At 37.8% G+C, this 25,294-nt stretch overlaps 2 protein-coding genes across 8 annotated transcripts in view; one reads left to right on the top strand and one right to left on the bottom strand.

Annotated features, from left to right (window-relative positions):
- meltf (melanotransferrin) overlaps positions 1-19,170 on the top strand; it is a 91,358-nt gene extending 72,188 nt beyond the window's left edge. For both annotated transcript variants that reach the window (XM_072255115.1, XM_072255116.1), the window contains exons 13-16: positions 3,260-3,324; positions 4,987-5,174; positions 17,011-17,200; positions 18,022-19,170. In XM_072255115.1, coding sequence (XP_072111216.1) covers positions 3,260-3,324; positions 4,987-5,174; positions 17,011-17,200; positions 18,022-18,086 — 508 coding nt within the window. In that variant the 3' untranslated portion in view covers positions 18,087-19,170. The remainder of the gene's footprint in view (positions 1-3,259; positions 3,325-4,986; positions 5,175-17,010; positions 17,201-18,021) is intronic.
- A 2,407-nt stretch (positions 19,171-21,577) lies between these two features.
- The window catches only part of LOC140196247 (disks large homolog 1), a 485,196-nt gene continuing 481,479 nt past the window's right edge, over positions 21,578-25,294 (bottom strand). For all 6 annotated transcript variants that reach the window (XM_072255108.1, XM_072255109.1, XM_072255112.1 and 3 more), the window contains one exon: positions 21,578-23,368. In XM_072255108.1, coding sequence (XP_072111209.1) covers positions 23,262-23,368 — 107 coding nt within the window. In that variant the 3' untranslated portion in view covers positions 21,578-23,261. The remainder of the gene's footprint in view (positions 23,369-25,294) is intronic.

The raw sequence follows: 25,294 nt of genomic DNA, 5'->3' as shown, positions 1-25,294 counted from the left end.
CCTTGTGTTCAGAGGGAAGGTTGTGTTTATTCCAGAGACCAGCTGATTGAGCTATGCAAACCATTGCTAATGCTCGGAGGGTGGCCCGAGATCCCGCAGGAGCTTGGGAGGCGACGCCAAGGCTGCAGGGCCAGGGTGAAGGTTAGGGCTAAGAGGAGGAAATATAAACCTTCTATCCCCACGATCATCGTGGGAAACTTGAGGTCCTTGGGAAATAAAATGGACGAGCTTGGTGCACCGTTTAAGACCCAGAGGAAATACCGAGAGTGCAGTGTTTTGTGCTTAACTGAGACCTGGCTACACGCGCATCTCCTGGACCATAGTGCTACCACACGTGGCTTCAAGACCATCCGAGCGGACAGATTGCAGTGCTTGTGAATGAAAGGTGATGTAATCCTGGATATGTTACTGTAAAGGAACATTTATGTCGCCTGCACATCAAGCTCTTAGCTGTTGGGATGCAACCATATTCTGTGAGAACACCATCTTGCCAGCCAGGACAGGACACTCCTTCCCCAACAGCAAGCCCTGGATCACCAGTGACTTGAAAGAACTTTTGAATAAAAAGAAGAAAACCTTCAGGTCTGGAGGTAGACAAGTACTGAAGCGATTACAGAGTGAACTGAGGGGAAAGCTGAGGAAGTGCAAAGGATCCCACAAGAGGAAGCTGGAGTACAAGTTCCGGCAGAATAGCATAAGAGACACGTGGTCGGGCATGAAGCAGATCACTGGCTTCAAGGTTAAGGAAAGGAAGATCAAGGGCTGCCTGGATAGGGCCAATGAATTGAACTTGTTTTTGAACAGGTTCAGCATGGGACCTCCTGCTGTCCACGCCCCCACTGCCCAAACCACACACCCTCCCTGCCCCTGAAGCCTTCTCCCTCCCTCCCTCCCTCCCCTCTGGTGAGTGCTTGTGTTCTAACCCCCCCCCCCACCCCCAGCACAACTTTGAGTATCCTGCCTCCTTAGGGACGACCACCCTTCCCCACCTGACTGTGACTGCGGGTCAGGTTAAGAGACAGCTGGAGAGACTACATCAAGGCCCAGGGTACTGAAGGCCTGTGCGAGCCAGCTGTCTGGTGTATTGCAGCACCTTTACAATCTGAGTCTGAGTCAGGAAAAGATACTGGGGCTATGGAAGACTTCCTGCTTGGTTCCTGTACTCAAGAAGGCCTCTCCATCTGAACTTAATAACTACAGACCAGTTGCCCTCACACCTCATGGGATGATGGTGCTGGAGAGGCTAGTCCTGACTTACCTTGGACCACAGGTGAGATCTTCATTGGACCCTCTACTGTTTACCTATCAATCTCATTGGGATTGGATGATGCCATCATCTCCCTGTTGCAGAGAGCTCTCTCCCACTCGGATGATGCTGGTGGCATTGTGAGAATCGCATTTTTTGATTTCCCTAGTGCCTTCAATACAATCTAGCCACTTCTTCTGAGCGAGAAGCTGCAAACAATGGGCGTAGAGAAATCCACAATCACATGGATTACTATCTACCTGACAAATATACCACACTTTGTACGCTGGGTAGTACTTTGTCTGAGGTGGTGCTAAGTGGCACTGGAGCACCACAGGGATGGTCCTGTCTCCATTTCTGTTCACTTTGTACACTTCTGACTTCCAGTACAACTCTGAGTCTTGCCACTTGCAGACGTTCTCTGATGACTCTGCGGTGGTTGGGTGTATCAGGGGTGGGCAGGAGTCAGAGTACAGAGGACTGGTGGACAAGTTTGTGGAGTGTGTGGGAGGAATCACCTGCTCCTAAATGTGGTCAAAACCAGGGAGATGGTGACTGATTTTAGGATGAAGAGGACTGTGACGAGTCCTGTATTCATTCTGGGAGAAGTAGTTGCAGTGGTGGAGGAGGACAAATACTTGGGTGTTCACCTCGACAACAAACTTGACTGGAAAACCAACATCAAGGCTGTTTATTAGAAGGACATGAGCAGACTCTATTTTCTAAAGAAATTGAGATCTCGAGATTTTCTACCGGTCTTGTAGCGAGTGCAGTCTTCTTTGCAGCTTTATGTTGGGGGAGCAGCATCGGTGCTGGTGATGCAAAAAGACTAAATAAACTCATCGAAAAGGCTGGATCTGTCCTTGGCTGCAACCCAGACTCTTTTGAGTTGGTGGTGGAGAGGAGGTCACTAAACAAAATTATCCATTATGGGCAATCTGGCACATCCTCCATGACCTACTGAATAAGCTGCAGAGCACTCTTTCAAACAAACTTATTCAAATCCACGGTCACAAGATCATTACAGAAAGCCTTTCCTACCAAATGCAATCAGCATATACAACAGTTCATCTCTGTGTGACAGGAGAACACACATCACAGTACGATTGTCTCCGCATTATTATTGCACATTGGTACATTATTATTGTGTATATTACTATTCTGTACATTATTATTAGTTAAGTCTGCACACTGCTAAATGTGTTTTTAAATGTTGCTGCTGTAATAAAAGAATTTTCTACTCGGGACCAATGAAGTATTTATTATTATTATTAGATTTCTACAGATTTACCATGTAGAGTATTCTAACTGGTTGCATGACTGGTATGGAATGGCCACTAGTTCTAGCAATAAGGAGGTGGTACAGGAACCTGAAGACACACACTCATAGTTCTAGTAACAGCATCTTGCCCCACCCACCCCCCGCCTCAGATTTCTGAGTGGACAATGAACCCCTGTTCAATACCTCACTAATTTTTGCTCTACTTAATTCAATTATTATATACATATATTCCTTAATTTATAGTTTTTTAAAAATTGTGTATTGCACTGTACTGCTGCTACAAAACAACAGATTTCATGAAATATGCTAATGATATTCAATCTGATTCTGAGACCACATCTGGAGAACTGTAGATAACCCCCCCCACAATTTATAGATGGTTTATCAGGCCATATCTGCAAAAAAGGCATGAGGAAAGGATGAACAGGGTAGGGGCTTGTATCTACTGGAATTTACAAGAGTGAGAGAGAACGTAATTGAAGAATACAAGATCCTAAGGAAACTTGATTGTGTGAATTTGAACTGAAGTCTTTGGAACTCTCTTCAAAGGCATTGGAAGGTGGAATCTTTATCAAGAATTTATCCACCTCTGCATTGACATATAAAGTTGAGATTAAAGTTTATAGATACAGGGACCTTGCATATTATTTTACTAAATGACTGAGAAGACTTGAGGGGTCAAGTTGCTTATTTCTACTCCTATTCATTTGTATTTTTCTTAAAATCAATAGGTGTCTTGTCGAAGTGGGGGATGTGGCATTTGTCAAGCACACAACAGTTACTGATAACACTGATGGTAAGTATATTTGGCTATTTTGTCCATTCCTTTGGCTTCCATGATTTCTCAAAGCCCTCATCTTGATTGTTATTTTCTTTCAGTTATACATCTTTCCCATTTCTCTGTCCACTGTCAGTCTATGTTCTCCATATCCTGCCAAATGAAGTTTTTGTCTATCCAACTAGTTCCAGAGAAAGATCCACAGTTCACTCGATCTCTATCAAAGTATCTCTCAGTAACTTTGTTAAAGTTACGTATCATTGTTGCTCATCTCTTCTGAGCTTCTCACAGCCTTTCATCAAAATGATCGTGGACTACAGCAAGCCATTTTTGAGGATTTATCTTATCAGTGTATAATAACCAGGATTGTTGTCGGAGTATTAAGATGCCTAAAAGTATACACTTTTGTGGCCTTTTAAGCAAATGTTTATGACAACTATTCATCATTCTCCTGTGGCATTTGTGACTAAAGCAAGCAAAATCAATGTGTATAAAACATCCATACTAAAACCATGTAGATACTAAACCAGGAACTGTAAATTTACATATAAGAAGCAAAATAAAGATCAGGATGGAGATGAGATTAAGAATCAAAGACACTGGAAGAAAAACATTTAAAGTAAAAAAAAATCTGCAAAAATAATTAACGAATTTGAGAAATTAGATTTTTGAATGCAGGCTGAATTGCATGGCAGATTTATGACATTAAAACTTTAATGCTAGTTGGATTGTGTGGCATTAACTATGACCTAACCAAGCCCGAATTGCCTGAAGTTTTTCTGATATTGGTAAGTACTCCAAATTCATGCTGTTGCACCGATTCCAATGTAGAACCTATTGGTCATGATATTGGTGTAATGAAGCTTATTGTGGGAAAGCTGAACATTAACCAATGGATTTCTACATTTATCTGTATGTCTTAGACTACAGAAGCTGCTGAGTGGTTTAATCTCTCGCAACACACATAAAAGTTGCTGGTGAATGCAGACGTGTCTCAGCCCGAAACATCGACTGTACCTCTTCCTAGAGATGCTGCCTGGCCTGCTGCGTTCACCAGCAACTTTTATGTGTGTTGCTTGAAATTCCAGCATCTGCAGATTTCCTCATGTTTGCGGTTTAATCTCGTTTAGTTTCTGAGAATTATTTACAATGCGCACGGATGCTGTATGATCCCATACCTTACGTTAGTTCCTGAAATGCCACTGCCCAAAATTATCCTCTCACCTGCCTTTTCTGGCAAGGAAATAAAAATTTCTAAAATTCTCAACATGCGTATCTTAAGTATGTTTCTAGCATTCTTCCGATCTTTGTTACCTTCCTGAAAATGCACTTTGGATTTCCCTGCATTCAACTTCATCTTCCTGTGGAATTAGCATATGCTATTCATTCATCTCTACCTCTCTGTATTCTTTCCAGCCATAGATGTCTCTGGGACACACCACATAGCTGCATAATGCCAAGCCAAAAATATTTTTTGCTTTCAGTTTCGTTAAAAGTTCTTTCAGCCGTGAAGTTCAATCTACTTTAATATCGTTGCCTTAATTTTAATTCTGATATATCAAATATCGGCACATTTGTGCAATTCATTTATTTTGCATACTGTTCGGAGATAATTCCCTTTTTTGACCTGTGCTTGTTAATATTTAGACTTGGATTTATGAATGTTAACTTCTGCATTAGGGAATAACCAGGAATCCTGGGCGGTAAATCTAATATCCAGTGATTACCAACTGCTGTGTCTGAATGGAGCTCGGGCAGAGGTGCACCAGTGGAAGGATTGTAACTTGGCCAGAGTCCCATCGCATGCAGTGATGGTCCATCCGTCCACATCCATCTCTGTAGTCTTTGGTTTACTTGATAAAGGACAGGTAAATAACCTTGGGAAGTCAGCCTAAATCTGAAAGCTGACCCTTGTGACTTTTAAATGCTTTTTCAGCAAATGCAGATTGATCATTCCTTTAGAGGATAACTATCCCTTCTTAATATTTGCTACTGAAATTATTTAACAAGCATCTATCAGCTTCAGAGTGAATTAGAGGTTAGCATGACACTATTACAGCTCAGGGCGTTGGAGTGCCAGTTGAATTCTGATGCCATCTGTAACAAGTTTGTACGTCCTTCCTGTGGAGTGCTTGGGTTTCCTCTGGGTGCTCCTGTTTCCTCTCACTTTCCAAAGATGTACTTAAATGGGTTAATTGGTAATTGTAAATTGGTCTGTGATTAGGCTAGGGTTAAATGGGTGGGTTGATGGAGGTGTTGCTCGCTAGGCCTGAAGTGCCTGCCTGTTCTATGCTGTATCTCTGGGGAAAAGTTACTTCAGTGTTTTCCTTGCTGGCTGTCCAGCTTTGATCAGTCACAGTATGTTCAAAACTCAGTTTAAAATAGTTTGTGTCAGCCAATGTCCCACTTACTGTGATGACATTAAAATAAATTTTGATTCGTCATCATCCATGAGACCATAAGACATAGGAGCAGTGATGCCATTTGGCCCATCAAGTCTGCTCCACCATTTCATCATGGCTGATCCAATTTTCCTCTCAGCCACAGTCTCCTGCCTTCTCTCCATATTCCTTCATGTCCTGACCAATCAAGAATCTATCAACCTGTGCCTTAAATATACATAAAGATTTGGCCTCCACAGCTGCCTGTGGCAGAGAATTCCACAGATTCACCACTCTCTGGCCAAAGAAATTCCTCTTCATCTCTGTTCCAAATGGACACCCCTCTATTCTGAGGCTGTGCCCTCTGGTCTCAGACTCTCACCATAGGAAACAACCTCTCCCTATCCACCCTATCAAGGCCTTTCACCATTCAACAGATTTCAATGAGGTCACTGCTCATTCTTCTAAATTCTAGTGAATACAGACCAAGAGTCATCAAACACTCTTCCTATGACAAGCCATTCAATCCTGGAATCATTTTCGTGAGCCTCTTCTGAACCCTGTTCAGTTTTAGCACATCCTTTCTAAGATTAGGATCTCAAAACTAGTGAGGCGTCACCAGTGCTTTATAAAGTCTCAAGATTACATCCTTGCTTTCACAGTCATCCCTCGGTATCCGCAGGGGATTGGTTCCAGGACCCCCCGCGGATACCAAAATCCGCGGATGCTCAAGTCCCTTATATAAAATGGCGTGGTATTTTCATATAACCTACGCACATCCTCCTGTATACTTTAAATCATCTCTCGATTACTTACAATACCTAATACAATGTAAATGCTATGTAAATAGTTGTTATACTGTATTGTTTAGAGAATAATGACGAAAAAAATTCCGTACATGTTCAGTACAGACGCAACCATCGTAGCTCTTCTGGGAACGCTGATGCTGCCTCGGCTTCAGCCGATGCCGATTCTCCCGTGATCTTTAAGTTCTTGAGGCTGTAGCTCTTTACATAGCCAGCCAGCCATCCCTTACTAGCCTTAAACTCCTTCCTCTCACTCACAACACAATTAGCGAACGAACGAACGAGACGCGAGGTGAACAATGCTCAAACAATGAGTGCTGGAGAGAAACAGGATCTGTGAAATGGCGGGAGGCTACAGCAGGGTATGCCTACACATCACTTCACTTATGTAGATTCAGCGCAGTGCTCGGCGCGCAGAAAATTCAAGTTTTGCTTTTTGGAACTTTCCGGAATTGTTTTTCGAATATTTTCGATCCACGGATGTGGAACCCGCGAATACAGAGGGCCGACTGTATATTCTAGTCCTCTAGAAATGAATATTAAAATTGCATTTGCCTTCCTCACCACAGACGCAACCTACAGATTAACCTTTAGGGGATCCTGGACAAGGACTCCCAAGTCCCTTTGCACCTCTATTTTTTGTATTTTCTCTCTCCATTTAGAAAATAGTCAACCCTTTCATTTCTTTTACCAAAGTACATGAGCGTACACTTTTTGACATGGTAATCCATCTGCCATTTCTTTGTCCATTGTCCTAATCGTCTAAATCCTCTGCAGCCTCTACTTCATCAAAATTACCTGCCCTTCCATCTGTCTTCATATCGTCTGCAAGCTTTGCAACAAAGCCATTAATTCCATCATCCAAAGGGGGGAAACGCACTGAAACCTATTGAATGGCCTAGATCGAGTGGCCATGAAGAAGTTGTTTCCTACAGTGAGAGAACCCTCAGCATGGAATGATGTCTCTTTAGAACAGAGATGACAGGAAATTGCTTTAGCCAGAGGATGGTGAATCTGTGGAATTTGTTACCACAGATGGCTGTGAAGGCCAAGTCATTGGGTATATTTTTTTTTTGGTAATATAATTTTTATTGAACTTTCAAAAAGAATACATGAAAAAATAGAATCTACCCTCCCCCCTCCCCTTAACCCTCCCCCCCCCCCCATATATAGTCCTACCTAAAAAGAAAGAAGGAAAAAAGAAAGAAAGAAAGAAAAGAACCGCTTGGGTATTGGAAGGTTTCCACATGCTCCATGGGATTCAGAATAAATTTGGTATAATTATTTGTTACTTTCCCCAAGTGACCAAAGTCTTTATCGGAGCACTTAAATATGCCATCCTATCTTTTGTAAATAAGGGCACCAAATATTCAAAAATGTTACATATTTATCTCTTAAATTATAAGTAATTTTTTCGAGTGGAATAGAACTAGCCATTTCATTATTCCAACGATCCATACTTAAATACGAATCAGATTTCCAAGTAACTGCTATAGTCTTCTTAGCTACTGCCAATGTAATTTTTATAAATACTTTCTGATATTTATTCAATTTAAGTTTCGGTTTTATCCTTTCAATATCACCTAATAAAAATAATACAGGGTTATGTGGAAGTTGAGTTCCAGTAATTTGTTCCAATAAGATTCTTAAATTTATCCAAAAGGGTTGAATTTTAAAACAAGACCAAGTAGAATGTAAAAAAGTACCAATTTCTTGATTACACCGAAAACATTTATCAGATAGATTTGAATTTAATCTATTTATTTTTTGCGGTGTAATATATAATTGGTGTAAAAAATTATATTATACTAATCTAAGTCGAACATTTATTGTATTTGTCATACTGTCAAGACAAAGTCTTGACCAATTTGTTTCATCAATATTAATATTCAGATCTGTTTCCCATTTTTGCTTTGACTTATGGGTTCCTTGTTTAATTGTCTGTTCTTGAATCAAATTATACATACAAGAAATAAATTTTTTAATTTTCCCTTTTTGAATTAAAATTTCGATTTCATTAGGTTCTGGCAAAAACATTGTTTGACCCAGCTTACCTTTTAAGTAAGCCCTTAATTGAAAGTAACAAAAGAAAGTATTATTAGATATTTTATATTTATCCTTTAATTGTTCAAATGACATCAATATACCTCGTTCAAAACAATCTCCTATAAATTTCATCCCTTTTTGGTACCAATTATATAAAAGTTGATTGTCCATTGTAAAAGGAATAAGTCTGTTTTGGAACAAAGGTCTCCTTGCTAATAGAGATTTCTGTGTTTCATTATCAACATTTATCTTATTCCATAGATCAATCAAATGTGTTAATATAGGAGATTTTTTCTTTTCCCGTATCGATTTAGATTCCCATTTATATATAAAATCTTCAGGTCTATTTTCTCCTATCTTGTCTAGTTCTATTTTAATCCATGCTGGTTTTCGATCATTGAAGAAAGATGCAATAAATCTAAGTTGATTTGCTTTATAGTAGTTTTTAAAGTTTGGAAGTTGTAACCCTCCTAACCCAAATTTACATGTCAATTTTTCCAATGATATTCTTGACATTTTACCTTTCCAAAGAAATTTTCTCACACATTTATTTAACTCTTGAAAAAATTTCTGTGGCAATTGTATTGGTAATGTTTGAAGCAAATACTGTAATCTAGGAAATATATATTCATTTTTACAACATTGACTCTACCTACTAATGTTATTGGTAATATCATCCATTTGTCAAGATCTTCTTGAATTTTTTTCAATAGTGGTAAATAATTAAATTTATATAAATTCTTTACATCATTATCAAGTCTTATACCTAAATACTTTATACCATTTACCGGCCATCTAAATTGGGTTACTAATCGACATTGACTATAGTCTCCTTTAGTAAGAGGTAAAATTTCAATTTTATCCCAATTTATTTTGTAACCTGATACCTTCCCATATTCATCCAATCTAGAAGATAATTTATGTAACGAATGTTGTGGGTTTGTTAAATAGATCAAAACATCATCGGCAAAAAGATTAATTTTATATTCCTCCTGATTAACTCTAAAACCTATAATATCTGGATCAATTCTAATTAGTTCTGCTAATGGCTCTATCGCCAATACAAATAAAGCAGGTGATAGTGGACAACCTTGTCTAGTTGACCTTTTTAACTGGAATGGTGTTGAAATTTGAGAGTTTGTCACTACTTTAGCTTTAGGGTTAGAATTTAAAGTTTTAATCCAATTTATAAAAGATGTTCCTAACCCATATTTTTCTAGTACTTTAAATAAAAAATCCCATTCTAATGTATCAAATGCTTTTTCTACATCCAAAGCTACTACTATACTCTTCTCATCCCTTTTTTGTGCCAAATGAATTATACTGAGTAGCCGGGTTAGATTATCTGCCAATTGTCTATTTTTAATAAATCCTGTTTGATCCATATGTATTTAATTTTGGTAAATATTTAGATAATCTACTCAATAAAATTTTTGCTATTATTTTATAATCCGTATTCAATAAAGAAATAGGCCTGTATGATGCTGGTTTCATAGGATCTCTGTCTTTTTTTGGCAATACTATTACAATCGCTGTTGAAAAAGATTCTGGAAGTTTATGTATTTTTTCTGCTTGACGTATTAGTTCCATAAAGAGAGGAAATAATAAATCTTTAAATTTTTTATAAAATTCAGGTGGAAAACCATCTTCTCCTGGAGATTTATTACTTTGGAGTGATCCTAAAGCTTCTTCAACTTCTTTTAATGTAAAAGGCATATCTAATCCCTTCTGTTCTTCCAAATTCAATTTTGGAAGAGAAACTTGTGATAAAAACCTTTCTATCTCATTAACATCATTTTGGGATTCTGATTGATATAATTCAGAATAGAAATTTTTAAACATTTCATTTATTTCAAGAGGTTTATAAGATATTTTATTTGCCCTTGTTCTAATTGCATTTATTGTTTTGGAAGCTTGTTCTGTTTTCAACTGCCAGGCAAGAATTTTATGTGCTCTCTCACCTAACTCATAATACCTTTGTTTAGTTCTTATAATCGCCTTTTCCGTTCTATATGTCTGAAGCGTATTATATTGTAACTTCTTATTGACAAGTTGTTTCTGTTTTTCTTCTGACATATGTCTTTGAGATTCTTTTTCTATTTTTGTAATTTCTTTTTCCAATTAATCTAGTTCTGCCATATATTCTTTCTTAATTTTAGACGTATAACTTATTATCTGGCCCCTAAGATATGCTTTCATCGCATCCCATAATATAAATTTATCATCCACTGAATGAAAATTTGTATCCAAAAAAAATTGAATCTGCTTTTTCATAAAATCACAAAAATCTTTACGTTTTAATAATGTTGAATTAAATCTCCATCTATAAGCCACTTCTTCCTTATCAGCTATTATTATTGTCATTAATAAAGGGGAATGATCTGATAATATTCTTGCTTTATATTCCATATTTTTCACTCTGTGTTGAATATGCATTGATAATAGAAACAAATCTATCCTTGAGAAAGTTTTATTTCTATGGGAGTAGAATGAATAGTCTCTTTCTTTAGGATTGATTCTTCTCCATATATCAATCAGATTTAAATCCTTCATCAATGATAAAGTTAAATTTACTACCTTCGATTTTATAACAGCCTTGGTTGATCTATCTAAGACTGGGTCTAAGCAAAAATTAAAGTCTCCTCCAATTAATATTTTTTCATGCGCATCTGCCAAATTCAGAAAAGCTTCTTGTATGAATTTTGCATCATTTTCGTTTGGTGCATAAATATTCATAAAAGTCCATAGTTCAGAAAAAAGTTGACAATGTATAATCACATATCTCCCTGCAGAATCAGTTATTACATTTTGTATTCTAATTGGTAACGTTTTATTGATCAAAATTGCTACTCCCCTCGCTTTTGAATTAAATGAAGCCGCAACGACACTACCCACCCAATCTCTCTTTAGTTTCTGATGTTCTGTTTCCGTTAGGTGCGTTTCCTGTAAAAAAAAAAAGCTAAATCTATCTTCATTTTTTTAATATGTGTTAAGATTCTTTTTCTTTTCACTGGTCCATTAAGCCTGTTAACATTAAAACTCAAAAAATTCAATAAATTAGTCATTATTCTTAACAAAGTTACTCCAATCTAAAACATTATTTATCTTCATTGGGTATATTTAAAACAGAGGTTGATAGGTTCTTGATTAGTAGGAGTGTTAACAGTTATGGGGAGAAGGCAGAAGATGGGGTTGAGAGGAATAATAAATACATCAGCCATGATGGAATGGTAAAACAGGCTTGATCGTTCAAATGGCCTAATTCTGCTTCTATGTCTTATGGTCTTTAAAACTCTCAGTCTGAGATCCTCTGCTCCAGTAGTGTGCAGTTTCCACTATTGATATAATCTGAAATAAAACACATAAGGCTAGGCAATTTCTGTGGCAAGAGAAACATGGTTAACATTTTAAGTTGAAGTCCTTCTTTCAGAACATCACCTTGCACGGTGTTTGCCAAGCCAATTTTCAGTTTTGCCCCATTTAATTTTTTTTTAATCTTGCTGGGAATTTTATTTCACTCAGCTCTATTTAAGTAGATTTTTATCTTTTAGCTCTGCCATTTCTTCTCCCTTAGTCCTCAATTACATTCCTACTGAACTGATGCAAGAGATTAATTTAGTTTTCCAAGTCCACTTCCAATTCAACATTTCCATTGTCCATACAAAATTTGCAAACACTGCCTTTTCCTTGCCCACTTTAGTGAATCTGTCATTAGCCTCTCCTATTTCTTAGGAAATAACCTATATTAAAACTTCTGCCCCTTGCCCATCACTCAAGTGATCAGTCAAATAAAATGGATGGTGCATTATCATTTGTTGTGCTTGTAGGGCAGAATTTGTCACAGGACTCCACTATCCTCCTTTGGTTACTCATCTCCTTGATCCTGTCCTTCTAAGGGTAAGGCAACTTGACAATTCCGGCTTTCTTCTCTCCCCAAACGTGATTTGGGGTTCTCAAAGGTCTATCCTCCAATCCTTTCCCTATCTGTATATTAAGAATTGACAAATCTAGCAGAAGACATGAAACTGGCTTTCATATTAACTCTTTCAACCTTACTATGCATTACCAGCATTTATCCAATACACTCTCTCTCTCTGCTGTCACATTGCACCCTCGAGTACCTAATGCCCAGTATTAGAAGTATTAGTTTCATCCTGCCATTAGCCTCTCTAAGGCAAATTCATACAGTACGCATGTCTCAGTTGTTGTCTAGGTTTAAGTCAGTTCATTCACTAAATATTTATTGCTTCAAACACGTAACTTAGCCTTAAGCATGTTGCTTACATTACCAACGAGGCTCACTTAAATAACTGCTTGTCATTATCACTTCTTTAATATTTTCTGCTGAAATTATTTAACAAACATCTGTTAGCTTCAGAGTGAATTACTTCAGTGTTTTCTTCGCTGGCTGTATATATAGGCCATTCAGCTCATCGAGTCTACTCTGTCATTCCATCATGGCTGATTATTATCCCTCCAAACCCCACTCTCCCCATAACTTTCACTGCCCTTACTAATCAAGAGTCTATCAATCTCAATGACGGGTCGCACAGCTGTAGATGACAATGAATTCCACAGATTCACCACCCTCTGGCTAAGGAAATTCCTCCTCATTTCTGTTCTAAGTAGGTGTCCCTTTATTTTGAGGGTTTGCCCTCTGGTCTAGACTCCCCCTGTACTGGAAACATCCTCTACACATCAATTTTATCCAGGCCTTTCAATATTTTACAGGTTTCAATGAAATCCCCCTCATTCTTCTAAACTCAACCGAGAACAGGTCCAGAATCATCAGAAGTTCCTCATATGTTAACCCTTTCATTCCTAGAATCATTCTCATGAACCCTTCTGGACCCTCTCCAATTCCAGCACATCTGTTTTTAGATAAGGGCCCAAAACTTTTCACAATTAAATGTGATCTGACCAATGCCTTAAGAAGCCTCACCATTACATCAATGCTCTTGAAATGAATCCTAACATTGCATTTGCCTTCCTCACATGGACTCAACCTGCAAGTTAAGCTTTAGGCAATCCTGCACAAGGACTCCTGAGTCCCTTTGCAGCTCTGATTTTTGAACATTCTCCCCATTTAGGAAATTCTACCAAAGTGCATGATTATACACTTCCCGACACCATATTCTATCTGCCACTTTTTTGCCCATTATTCCAATATTTTTAAGACCTTTTGCAGATTCACTGCTTCTCCAACACTAGCTGCCCCTTTACTTTGTGTCGTCTGCAAACGTGGCCACAAAGCCATCAATTCTGTCAATTCAAAAGAGCGAAGTGACATTTGCAACTTTCTAGTCCTCCAGAACTTAGTGATTCTTGAAAGATCATTACTAATGCCTCCATAATCTCTTCAGCTTCTTCCTTCAGAGCCCTGGGTTTTAGTCCATCTGGTCCAGGTGACTTATCTACCCTTACGCCTTTCAGCTTCCGAAATATCTTCTCTTTATTCATAGCAACTACACTCACTTCTGCCCCCTGACACTCTCAAACTTCTGGCATACCGTTAGTGTATTCCACAGTGAAGAGTGATTAACCTAATAAGTATTTTGTATCTGCTGTTTTTTTGTTCTCCATTACTATGTCTCCAGCATTATTTTCCAGTAATCTGATAATAGAGTAACCTCTCTATTACTCTTTATATATCTGAAAAAAATTGGTACCCTGTTTTATATTATTGGCTAGCTTACCTTCGCGTTTCATCTTTTCTATCATTATTGCTTATTTAGTTGCCTGCTGTTGTTGGTTTTTAAAAGCTGCCCAATCATCTAACCCCACTATTTTTTTGCTAAATTATATGCCCTCTCTTTTACTTTTATGCTGTCTTTGATTTAGCTTTGGAATACCTCTTTCATCTTTGACATGGATCTATCCTGCATCTTTCAAATTGGCTCCAGAAACTCCCCTTTCAATCAGCTTTGGGTAGCTCCTTCATCATGCCTGTGTAATACCCCTTACTCTACTATAATACTAATAGAACATAGAATAGTACAGCACAGTACAGGCCCTTTGGCCCACAATGTTGTGCCAACCCTCAAACCCTGCCTCCCATATAAGCTCCCACCTTAGATTCCTCCATATACCTGTCTAGTAGTCTCTTAAACTTCACTAGTGTATCTGCCTCCACCACCAACTCAGGCAGTGCATTCCACGCACCAACCACTCTCTGAGTAAAAAACCTTCCTCTAATATTCCCCTTGAACTTCCCACCCCTTACCTTAAAGCCATGTCCTCTTGTATTGAGCAGTGGTGCCCTGGGGAAGAGATGCTGGCTATTCACTCTATCTATTCCTCTTATTATCTTGTACACCTCTGTCATGTCTTCTCTCATCCTCCTTCTCTCCATAGAGTAAAGCCCTAGCTCCCTTAATCTCTGATCATCCGACTTTAGCTTCTCCCTCTCAAATTGCAGGGTGAATTCTATCATATTGTGATCACTGCCTCACTATGGTTCCTTTACCTTAAGCTCCCTAATGAAAATCTGGTTCATTACTTACACCCAGTCCAGAATTGCCTTTCCCTTAGTAGGTCAACCACAAGCTGCTCTAAAATGTCATCTCATGCGCATTCTACAAATTCCCTCTCTTGGGATCCAGCACCATCCTAATTTTCCCTATCTACCTGCATATTGAAATCTCCCAACCTGGTTGCTGTTTGGATGCCTTTATACAACTCCCATCAGGGTCTTTTTAGCCTTGCAATTTCTTAAACCTACCCACAAGGATTCCGCATCTTCCAGTCTTATGTCACCTCTTTCTGAGGATATGTTGGCAATTTTTACCATCTGAACCATCCCACCCCCTCTTGCCTACCTGCTTGCCCTTTTGATGCGATGCGCATCCTCAAATGTTAAGCTCCCAACATGATCTTTCAGCCATGACCCAGTGATGCCCACGTCATATCTAAAAGTTTCTAACCGTGCAAAAGATCATCTACTTTATTTCTTATACTGTGTGGATTCAAATATAACACATTCACTCCTGGTTTCATCACCCTTTTGAACTTGTGACACTTCAACTCATCTCACTGACTGCGATTTTGCCCTATCATCTGCCTGTCCTTCCTCAGTCTCACTACACAATACTTGTATACCAACTACTCTATCCTCAGCCCCATCTTTCAGGTTCCAATCCCTGTCAGATTAGCTCAAACCCACCCCAACAGCTCTTTGATAAGTTTCAATGTGTTCAAAACCCAGTTATGAAAACTTTGTTGCAGCCAATGGCATTATAATAAATTTAGATTCAGCATCGTCCACCTGTGGGATGTTGGATTAATTCTATCATTCACCTATTAACTAGTGAGTTGTTGATTGATAAAAATCTTGGGAGGAATATTTGGGAGCTTGGAGAAAAATTGTGATAAGGGTGAACTGGGTAGTTGGTGGTCAGTGCATAATTGGTTGACTGAAGGGTCTGTTTCTGTGCTGTATAACCCAGTGTCATCACAAAATCTACAAACCTTTGAACCCAAGGGACTACTTAAAAAGAATTATTCAACTGTTTCAGAATTTGTACATTTCTTAGATTTTCTGTCTGGGATTTGCTGTTGCTCAGTACAGTCTAAGCTGATTCTGCAGAGGATTGTTATGGGACAAACTTTGCAATGTTACCTCAGATTTTTTTCCACATACCTTGCTGTTGGAATATAAATGAGATGGGGAGATGTTGCGATTGGTGAGGAGATAGAGAAATTGTAGAGCGATTTTAAAATGCAAACTCAATAGATTATAAAAGTGACAAGTAGCAAAGGGAACAAGGACATAAATGTAAAACTATACATATCACGAGAATTAACGTCAGATCCGTTTGTCTTTACTCCCCAAAGGGTTACAACCAAATCTGATCATGGTGTTTTGCAAATACATTTTTCCTCTTTGGAAAGTCAAATTCCAAATCAACCCTGTGCTTCAAGGCAACTATAGATGTTCCTCCAGCATTTTCTGTCTGTTACCTATGTAGGATAGATCCTTTGTATCAGTGCTTACTGATTAGCTCTTGATCACTGCTCTCAGGATAATGCATCTGAGCTAATTTTAGAATGTGGCATGTTCAGAGGTGCTGGTATTGGGAATGGATGACAAATACTTTCGATAACTTAGCTAGCTATTCTATAAGCCAATCAAAGAAAAATTGTTTCCCCTTGATATATTGGCCAATAATCTTTCCTTAAATTAGCAAAATTAAACACATTGGTGGTACTTTACTACTGTGGTGAATAGACATAAAATGCTGAAGGATCTCAGCAGGTTAAGCAGCATCTATGGAGGGGAATAAACAGTCGACTTCTGAGCTGAGACCCAAAACGTTGACAGTTGATCTAGAATTCCTCTAGCATTTGGTGTTTGTTGCTCTGGATTTTCCAGTGTTTGTGTTTTGAATAGCTGGCTTATTGTGAGCAACTGAGAATAACTCACCTTCATTGTAAGTGACTTTGAGACACTAATCTTAAATCTCATCTTCTAGGAGCACTTTGGATCCAAGAGTAATCCCAGTGGCTTTCAGATGTTTAATTCATCAGCGTATGGTGGAAGTGATCTGCTCTTTAAAGATTCTACCGTTAAACTCATATCGATAGGAGAAAAAGATACTTATGATAAATGGCTTGGAAAAAGCTACCTGGAGGCAATTAAAAAAACTGAATGCTCAGCTGCAGGTTGGTCATACACTTAGCAGTTTGTAAAATGCAGGGATAACCCCCATTTAATGTTGCATGTTATTAGTTTGTCAGTGTGTTCCTTATGAATTTTTGCAAGGGGATTCTGGATTAGTTCCACAAGGCCTGGTCACTCTGGGGGAAATTTGTGCAGATGATGATTCTACAGGTATCTATGCAAACGTCCAGCACACGTCAATTCTACAAGTTCAGCATGATGAGTATTTATGGGATTTTTCATAAGAGCTATTAATTATTTTCCAAACTAAACAACATCTACACAATCTGACTTTTGGCTGCTGGGAGCAGGAACCTTTTCATGGTCCCCTTCCATCTAACCATAACCTCACAAGGCAGAAGCCCTGTAAGCCTTTATGTCACTGTGGATAATTGTCCAGAGATGAATGAAATCTAGATGTCCTATCCTGCATCTTCCTTTCTTACTAGGGAAGCACAATTTATCTCACTCACTAAGTCCAGTGCATTCATGTTGCATGAGATTAGAGGGTAATCTTCACTCCACATTTAATCTGTTCACTTTTTACAATTACTGACAAAAATTATAATTATATTAGGGCATCTTTGAAAATATGACAGACGGAAATGTTGATTGAATGCTAAATAATATTGTGGAGATTAAGGCTGATATTTTCCCTAGCTGCGTACTACTGCCGTTTTATTAACATTATACCCAGACTCCAAAATATGTCACCTTTTGGGAAGGGACTTTCTAAAGATATTAATAGTGTTACATATAAAATTTAATGTTTACAGTGATAACCGACTAATTAGAGGTTTTCTTCAAATTGCTTGTATTTCAGCAAATCCATTGCGAGTGTCGTTACTGCTTCTACTCATTTTAATTCTGCACAGTTTCTGTGTATAAGTGGCACATCTTGACCTGCCATCATGATCTGTTTCAAATCAGAAGCACAGATGAGTTGTCCTTGTTGAACCGAACTACTCGAGGAGAGGAACTGAAAAAATGGAAAATATTCTGCATCGGACAGGATTAGTTCAGAATCTAAGGAGTTGTAAAAATGAACTGTAGAACATTAAAGAAAATTTAGTTTTCCTCTCACAACAGCCACAAAGCAGCTGATTTAAGAGTAATTTGCCAATTTAAACGTTATTTTTCTGCAAGCTGAGGTAAAATGATTTGAGGTTGATTGTGAGTGTCTAGAGAGATAGTCATTGTATGTTGTAACTTTTTAGTCACATTCTTCTATTTACTTATTGGCAGTGTTTCTGTAAAAGCACATATGACACTAGTATGTACATTCCTCATTACTGCTGTAGATGTATCTATTTACATATATCGATCAAAATAATTTATATAAAATGCCTTAAAATGCAGTTTAGCTATTCAACATTTAGTGTAGATTTTGTTTTAAATATCCCTGTTTAAGCAAATTATCTTCTGCCCAGGTGCATGCAACTGTCGCACAACAGGCCCAGTCCTGATAATGGGTTTTGGCCCAAAATATCGACTCTTTATTCCCTTTCGTAGACACTGCTTGACCTGCTGAGTTCCTCTAGCGTTTTGTGTGTGTTACTCTCTATCATTTCTTGTAACTTCTTTCTCCTGTGCAACAGTCATTGATAGCTGGCAGGCTGAACTCACTAATGTTTAATTTAGATACAGACATTGCTGCTGTTAACCTTTTTTTTTCTTTGCTGGAACTTTGGCAAATATAATCCCCTGCAGTACTATTCAATTAATTTTAAGGGAATGAAAAATCGATATGCACTTGGACTGAGGAAATGGTGGAAGTTGCCAATGGCTTTGGGCAATCTTAAAAAGTGAACAATAATTAGAAAATGGGGAAAGGGTGCAGGATGAGTTAGTGCAGATACATTAGGATAGATATTATCCTTTGGTGCCATAATTCTACGAGCAACATATGCAACTGTTCTGTTAAAACACTTATTTTTCCATTTTGGGAACAATAAAGAGGGAGCTTACCAAATCTACTGTGAATCTAGTCAATTATTTACTGATGCAGAAATTAGATGCTGTATTACAATGTGTTCAGACACATGCTATGAGAAAGCTGCGCTACCAACCACTATATGCGTCAGTTTGATTAATGCTCTAAAGTACCCAATAACAAAAACATTGATACTACTGCCCCTTCTACCGTATGACTGCAATAACAAAGTATTAATTCCCCAGTTGTTTGCTCTTCATGCTGTCAAAATGCAAACACCATTTATCAACTATAAGATTGACATACCACCCATGTCAAGGAATTATTGACTTTCTAAATAGGGGTATATAAACAACCCTATCATCCTTTTTGTTAAAATTTGACAGTAAATTGTTCTGTATTTCAAAGAGCTGTTTTACTTATCCTTCTCATGTCAAATCCTGCAGCTTAAAGAAAATACATTGTCCAATCAAGTAGGTCACTTGACTTCCCCTCTCGACACACTCTTTGTCTATCATGTGGTACTCTTGGGACTGAAAATGTAAATTAAGTCAATTATACAATTACACAAATTCATTTATTATTACTATTTCTTAGCATTGCAATGTATTTTACACATTTTAACTAATCATAATGCCTCCAATTATCCAGAGTGTTTAATATCTTTGCAAATGTCACAATTTACCAGCTGTCAAAGCATTCTGGGGCCAGATCCTTTGCAGTACACTGACGAGGGTCTGCTTATTGCTCAGGCTTCATTAACCATCTCCTAGGTGCAGAAGATTTGCTTGTCCAGACCTGTGAATTCAGCTCAACTTGACCCAGTATTTTTTCCCAATTCACTGACACAACCTGTTTTGAATCATTCATATCAACCTTAATCATATAATTTACAGAAAGAAGTTCCATCTGCTCTGAATAGAAAAAGACTTACTAAGAATGACATCATAAAAATTTAAGTTTGAAGAAATAATTTATTTGTCAATACTCTGTTTAACCAGAAGGTTCAAAAATAAACTTAATAATCAAATGAGGAAGGTTTCTCACTTGTTCAATATGCAACTTTCTGGGAATCCTAGATCCATGCTTTAACTATGTAGGTAATAGATATTAAAATCCCGCAACGCAGATGTGGACTTCAAATGTATTTAAATACATCTTAGAATAAAAACACCATTAACTACAACCATGAAACTCTTAGTCTGTCAATAAAAGCACAACTACCAATTCCGTCAGGGAAGAAAATTGTAAGGCCTTATCTGATTTGTAATGACTAATATCCACGGAAATGTGGTAAGCTCTTAATTATCCTCAAATGGCTAAGCAACCCACATTTCATGGACAATTCAAGATAGACAGTAAATACAGTGTGAATGAATAAGTATACCATTCATCTCCACTTGTCTGGTACATATATGCCGCACAAACATCACCCATTTACCTCAGTTTTACATTCTTACCTAGTAATTTATAATGTAACAGCCTATTTTTTGTTAAATTTATAATCTTGGTTAAAAATCATCTGGAATATTCAAAGTCTTGTTCGCAATATGGAGGGTGGCATCTGATCAATTGTGCCTGTACATCAGATATGCATGACTGTTCTCCACCTTGCCCTTGCAATCTCAGTCACATTTATGCCTTCTTTTTGTAAGGCCAGAGACAAAGCCACTTTGGATCTCTATTCCAATTAAACAGCACTCAGGTGGTTGTAACAGAGAGCAAAACCCTTGGTTCTTCCATCTAAATCCAGTTCATTATTGAGGCATTATTAGTAGGATTCCATCACTTCTGCCAGACTTTGGAGTAGAATTTCAAATACAGTATATGTTCCAATCTTCATAAACAAGTTCAATGAATCGGATGTTAGACAACAGAGGCATAACACAAAAAGCCAACGTCCCTTTCTCCAATGTTCATTCATGGACGTCTTGCAGCTAATAGTATTGAGTAGCAATCAAAAATAGTAACTTTCATAGCTTTTTAATTCATAGCCTAGGAACCTGCATATTACTAGAGTCAGCATTGAGCCCAAGATTTCCCTGTATTAAAAATTATCAATTTATGTAGTATTTTTATACTGATAGAGATAATGCAAGGGCCCAAAATACTACCTTTGTTCATTTTCTGCTCCAATTACATTTCACAGCATCACACCCCAAGGACTAGGATGGAGATCAAATTGATCTTCAAGAGCACTTTTGCAAACCCATCATCCAAGCTCACCTTCTCGTTTTTCTGTCTGTTAGGACATCACCTTATGCCAGAGGTTTGTGAAAGGCAACCAAGAAACCTCTGCAAGAAAATTCATAGACCTGAAGCTTTGATGAAAGATTTGGAAAAATATTTTGCTTTACCTTAATGTTACAGCAGATTTCTTTCCCATCTTTTTAAATGCTGATTAGCTTAAACCAGAGAAATTAAAAAAAAACACCTCACAAAATAATAAATTTTACATTAAATTTTATTAGCTGTTCCCCTCTTTTGACAATGGAATGGATACAGATGAGTCTGTGCAAACTGCAGTACCAGAAGATCATGGTTACTGGACTGCTTGTATGCACATTATTCCTATATAAAACAAGTCATCTCCAAATTACTAGCAAAGGTCAGGTACCAGGCAGTTAATCTAATAATGTAGTGTGAAAGCTTCATTTGAGAACATACTTTATAATTGCTAAAATAAATTCTCCCAAAAGAAAGCATGTAAAAATCTGATGGAGAGCTACAGTGGAAGATATGACATTTTTGCAATTCTGACTTGAAAACGTACAGAAAATGTAAAAATGTATTTAAAGTTGCCTTTAATGCTTTGGAAACATGCACATCACTTAGAAGAATCTCACACAGAACTTTCAGGGGGAGGGTGGGGGTAGAGAGGTCTGGCTCCTTTGAGTTATTTCTTGCATTTATTCTTAAAACATCATTTTTGTTACCCCCACCACCACATTCCCTGTATAATCCACAATGGTTAAAGATGGGAAAACTAATTCACACCTACTTGGAAAGTAAAGAAAACATTCATGGATGAAATGGTTAGAAGCAAAGAAAATATATATTCCTGGTAAGTTATATAACGTATTTTGTTAAAAGTATGCTTAATATAGTTGATAATTTATATCAAAATACATAGTTACTGAGGGTTAATTATTATATATCTTAAAATCTCAAATCTTACAGCCCATTACAAATAGTGATGATTTAGTTTTCAGCTCTGTTCCTCAGTCAGCTCTACTTCCTTACTCGATATCACTGCATTACCCAAAACATCCTTATTCAAAAAGTCCTATTGAAAATCAAGTCAGTTATCAATTAAAATAGTCTATATTCACTGGCTTCTCTTTGCTCCCCTCCCACCCTCAATAATCAAATTCATAAAAGTAGAGTCTCTGCAAAATTGAAAGTAATACCTGCAATATCACAGGAACACATTCTAATCGGCATTCAATATAAACATTTATTTATCGTGCATCTCGACTGTCGAAAGGAAAAATAAAACTAAAAGCATGGTCTTATTAAAGGACCTCTGTAAAGTGAATAAAAATTCCTTTGCACATTAACGATTGATGTGGATTTATAATTTGTTCAATGTATGTGGGACTCACTTAACCAGCGCAGAAAGGAAGAATTAAAAGACCTCCCAATAGCCTTGCCAGGTAATGAAGAAACAATAAAAAATAAAGCCGCCAAGATTTCCACTGCCAAACCATGCTTCCAAAATTCACCGTGCAAAAAAGCTGCTTAGAATTATTATTTTCCAAATCCAATGCTACACATGAAGATTACTTTCCCTTTGTTTATTTTTTAAAAGAAAAATATATATAAAGCTTTTTCTGAAAATTGCTGGAAGATTTGTTGCCCTTAAACATTAAGGAACTGTACCATAGTATCTCCCTTCATCAGCTAGTTTGGCCTTGCCCCTTCATGAAAATAAAACAATGGTGGTAATTTTGAGTATCACGTACAAGCAATTTCCACAAAAAAAAGAGATGTGAATGCCCCCAGTTGAAAGACAAATCACTTTTCATGACACACAAAGAAAGAGAGATCTGTGATCACAGGAATGAATTAATCCTGTGGAAGGGGATCCAGAGCCAACACGCACAATGGACAATGTTTATGATGTGACTTCACAGTTTCTCCTTGGTTGGAACCCAGATGTAAGGCCCAGACTGCTCCTCAATGATCTGTATCACCTGGGTGTAAATCTCCTCCAGTAAATTTCCCTGCACAATACCTAACCAAAGGAAAAATAGGAGTTAATATCCCACAATCCTGCAGATATATTTATTTAAAATTATCATTATTCATGGTAAAAGGAATTGTGTAAACAATTTTTAAATAGAAAAAGAGATTAACAATCTATCAGACTTTATAGATTAGAGTTTAAAAGATACAGCATTGAATTAGATCCTATAGTAACCGTATTAACTATCCCCGTTACACAAATCCTACATTAATTCCATTTTCTTCTTTTCCCCTCACTCTCATCAACTCCTCTCAGATTCTACCACTTGCCTACACGTTTGGCGCAATTTACAGTGGGCAATTAACAAGACGTGGGAGGAAGCATTTGTAAACTCCATGTAGGCAGTACCTGAGATATGGTGTTGCCCTGTTGGTTCTCTTTATAAATACTGACCAAGTGATTTGCACTTTTTGTATTTCCAGTTTTTATTTCACAAAGTACAGAACTTAGAACACTATTCAGCTCTGGGCACCACACTTTGCCAAAATTAAATCCAGACACAAGGGGTTATATTATGAGGAGAGATTGTAGTAAGCAGGGTGAGACGAAGGGAAAACTGTAAGAGTCCGAGTCAAGATTAGATAATCTACGCATTAGAGGCAAGTTTTTCGGGAATTAAATTCTGTTTTAAACACAGAGGAGGTCAGAAATTTGGAATATCATTGGCTAAAAGAGTTTCTAATTTTAGATATTTGAGATTGTGCTATTTTTGTTAAATAAAGGTATTAGGGGAACCAAACTGAGCATCTCTGAAGTTGTCCAGGTGCCATTTTGGGGGTTGGGCCATATTTATTGCTATTCAGCTCATCTCAGATTTCTTCAGGTTCCTAAACAAAACACAAGCCAGGAGTGAAATATCTCTGCATCTGACCTTCCACGCCACCACAGAACTCATTACCAAGCCCTACAGCAGAGCAAAGATACAATGTAGAAGGGCTGAATGCACTTCACATCCATATCAGCCTTACACGAGGAGTATGACGCTACTTGTTTGACTGTTGTAACTGACCTTGAATAAAAAAGCTAACTGCAGGTGAGTCACTTGTTTTTATTTTATCTCAGTATTTTTAATTTTGCAGACTTTGTTGATATTTTTCACTGAATATATTTCCCTATAATTTTAGGGGAGGTACTGTACTCTCACGGTAAGCGTAACCCTATTACAGTGTCAGTGACATTATTCAATTCTGCCACGACCTGCGGAGTTTGTACATTCTCCCCGTGATTGCGTGGGCTTCCTCCACGTTCTCCAAAGACATACCAGTTAGTAGGTCACAGGGATGCAACTAAGCAGCACAGACTCATTGGACTGCAGGGGCCTGTTATGGAGCTGAATCTTTAAATTTTGTTCAAGAACATTATTTAAATTAACAGAGCCAAGTGCCTTCGGCTGCAATGAGCTACTGAAAGGCTATCAGAATATTCCAGAACACAGCTTCACGATACTCCACCAAAATACTGCTGTGCATGATACCTCCCAGCTTTGGAGGGTCAGCTTAGTTGGCTCTCTGAATCCCAAATCAGATTAGCATGGGCAGATGGATATTATATTTGAGGAGCAGACCAGTTCCTGAATGATCTGTACAACAGTCTCAGTAAATTGCAAAACAGCTCCAAGGAGCTACTTCATGTCTTATGCATCCATGGAGAGAGCATGGTTTCTTGCCCTCTAGTATCCAGACACACATCCAATTCAAACTGAAACAATGAAAGGTACCTCTAGTCCTACTAACAGTCGTGCGGCAACTTTAAACTGGAATATGACTTAGAGGGTAACATCTGCATCTTAAAACAGGAAATGCAAGTTATAACAAGTCAAAGGAATATTTATAATATGTGGTATGAGAAATTTCATCCTGGATGTGATTAATCGGGGACTAACTATAATGTTACAACAGTGAGTGTCTAATCTTG

Source organism: Mobula birostris, chromosome 4, assembly GCF_030028105.1.
Source record: "Mobula birostris isolate sMobBir1 chromosome 4, sMobBir1.hap1, whole genome shotgun sequence".
In the NCBI taxonomy this organism is placed as follows: Eukaryota; Metazoa; Chordata; class Chondrichthyes; order Myliobatiformes; family Myliobatidae; genus Mobula; species Mobula birostris.
Note: the sequence above shows the minus strand (reverse complement) of the source record. Positions and strands in the feature narration are given on the sequence as shown.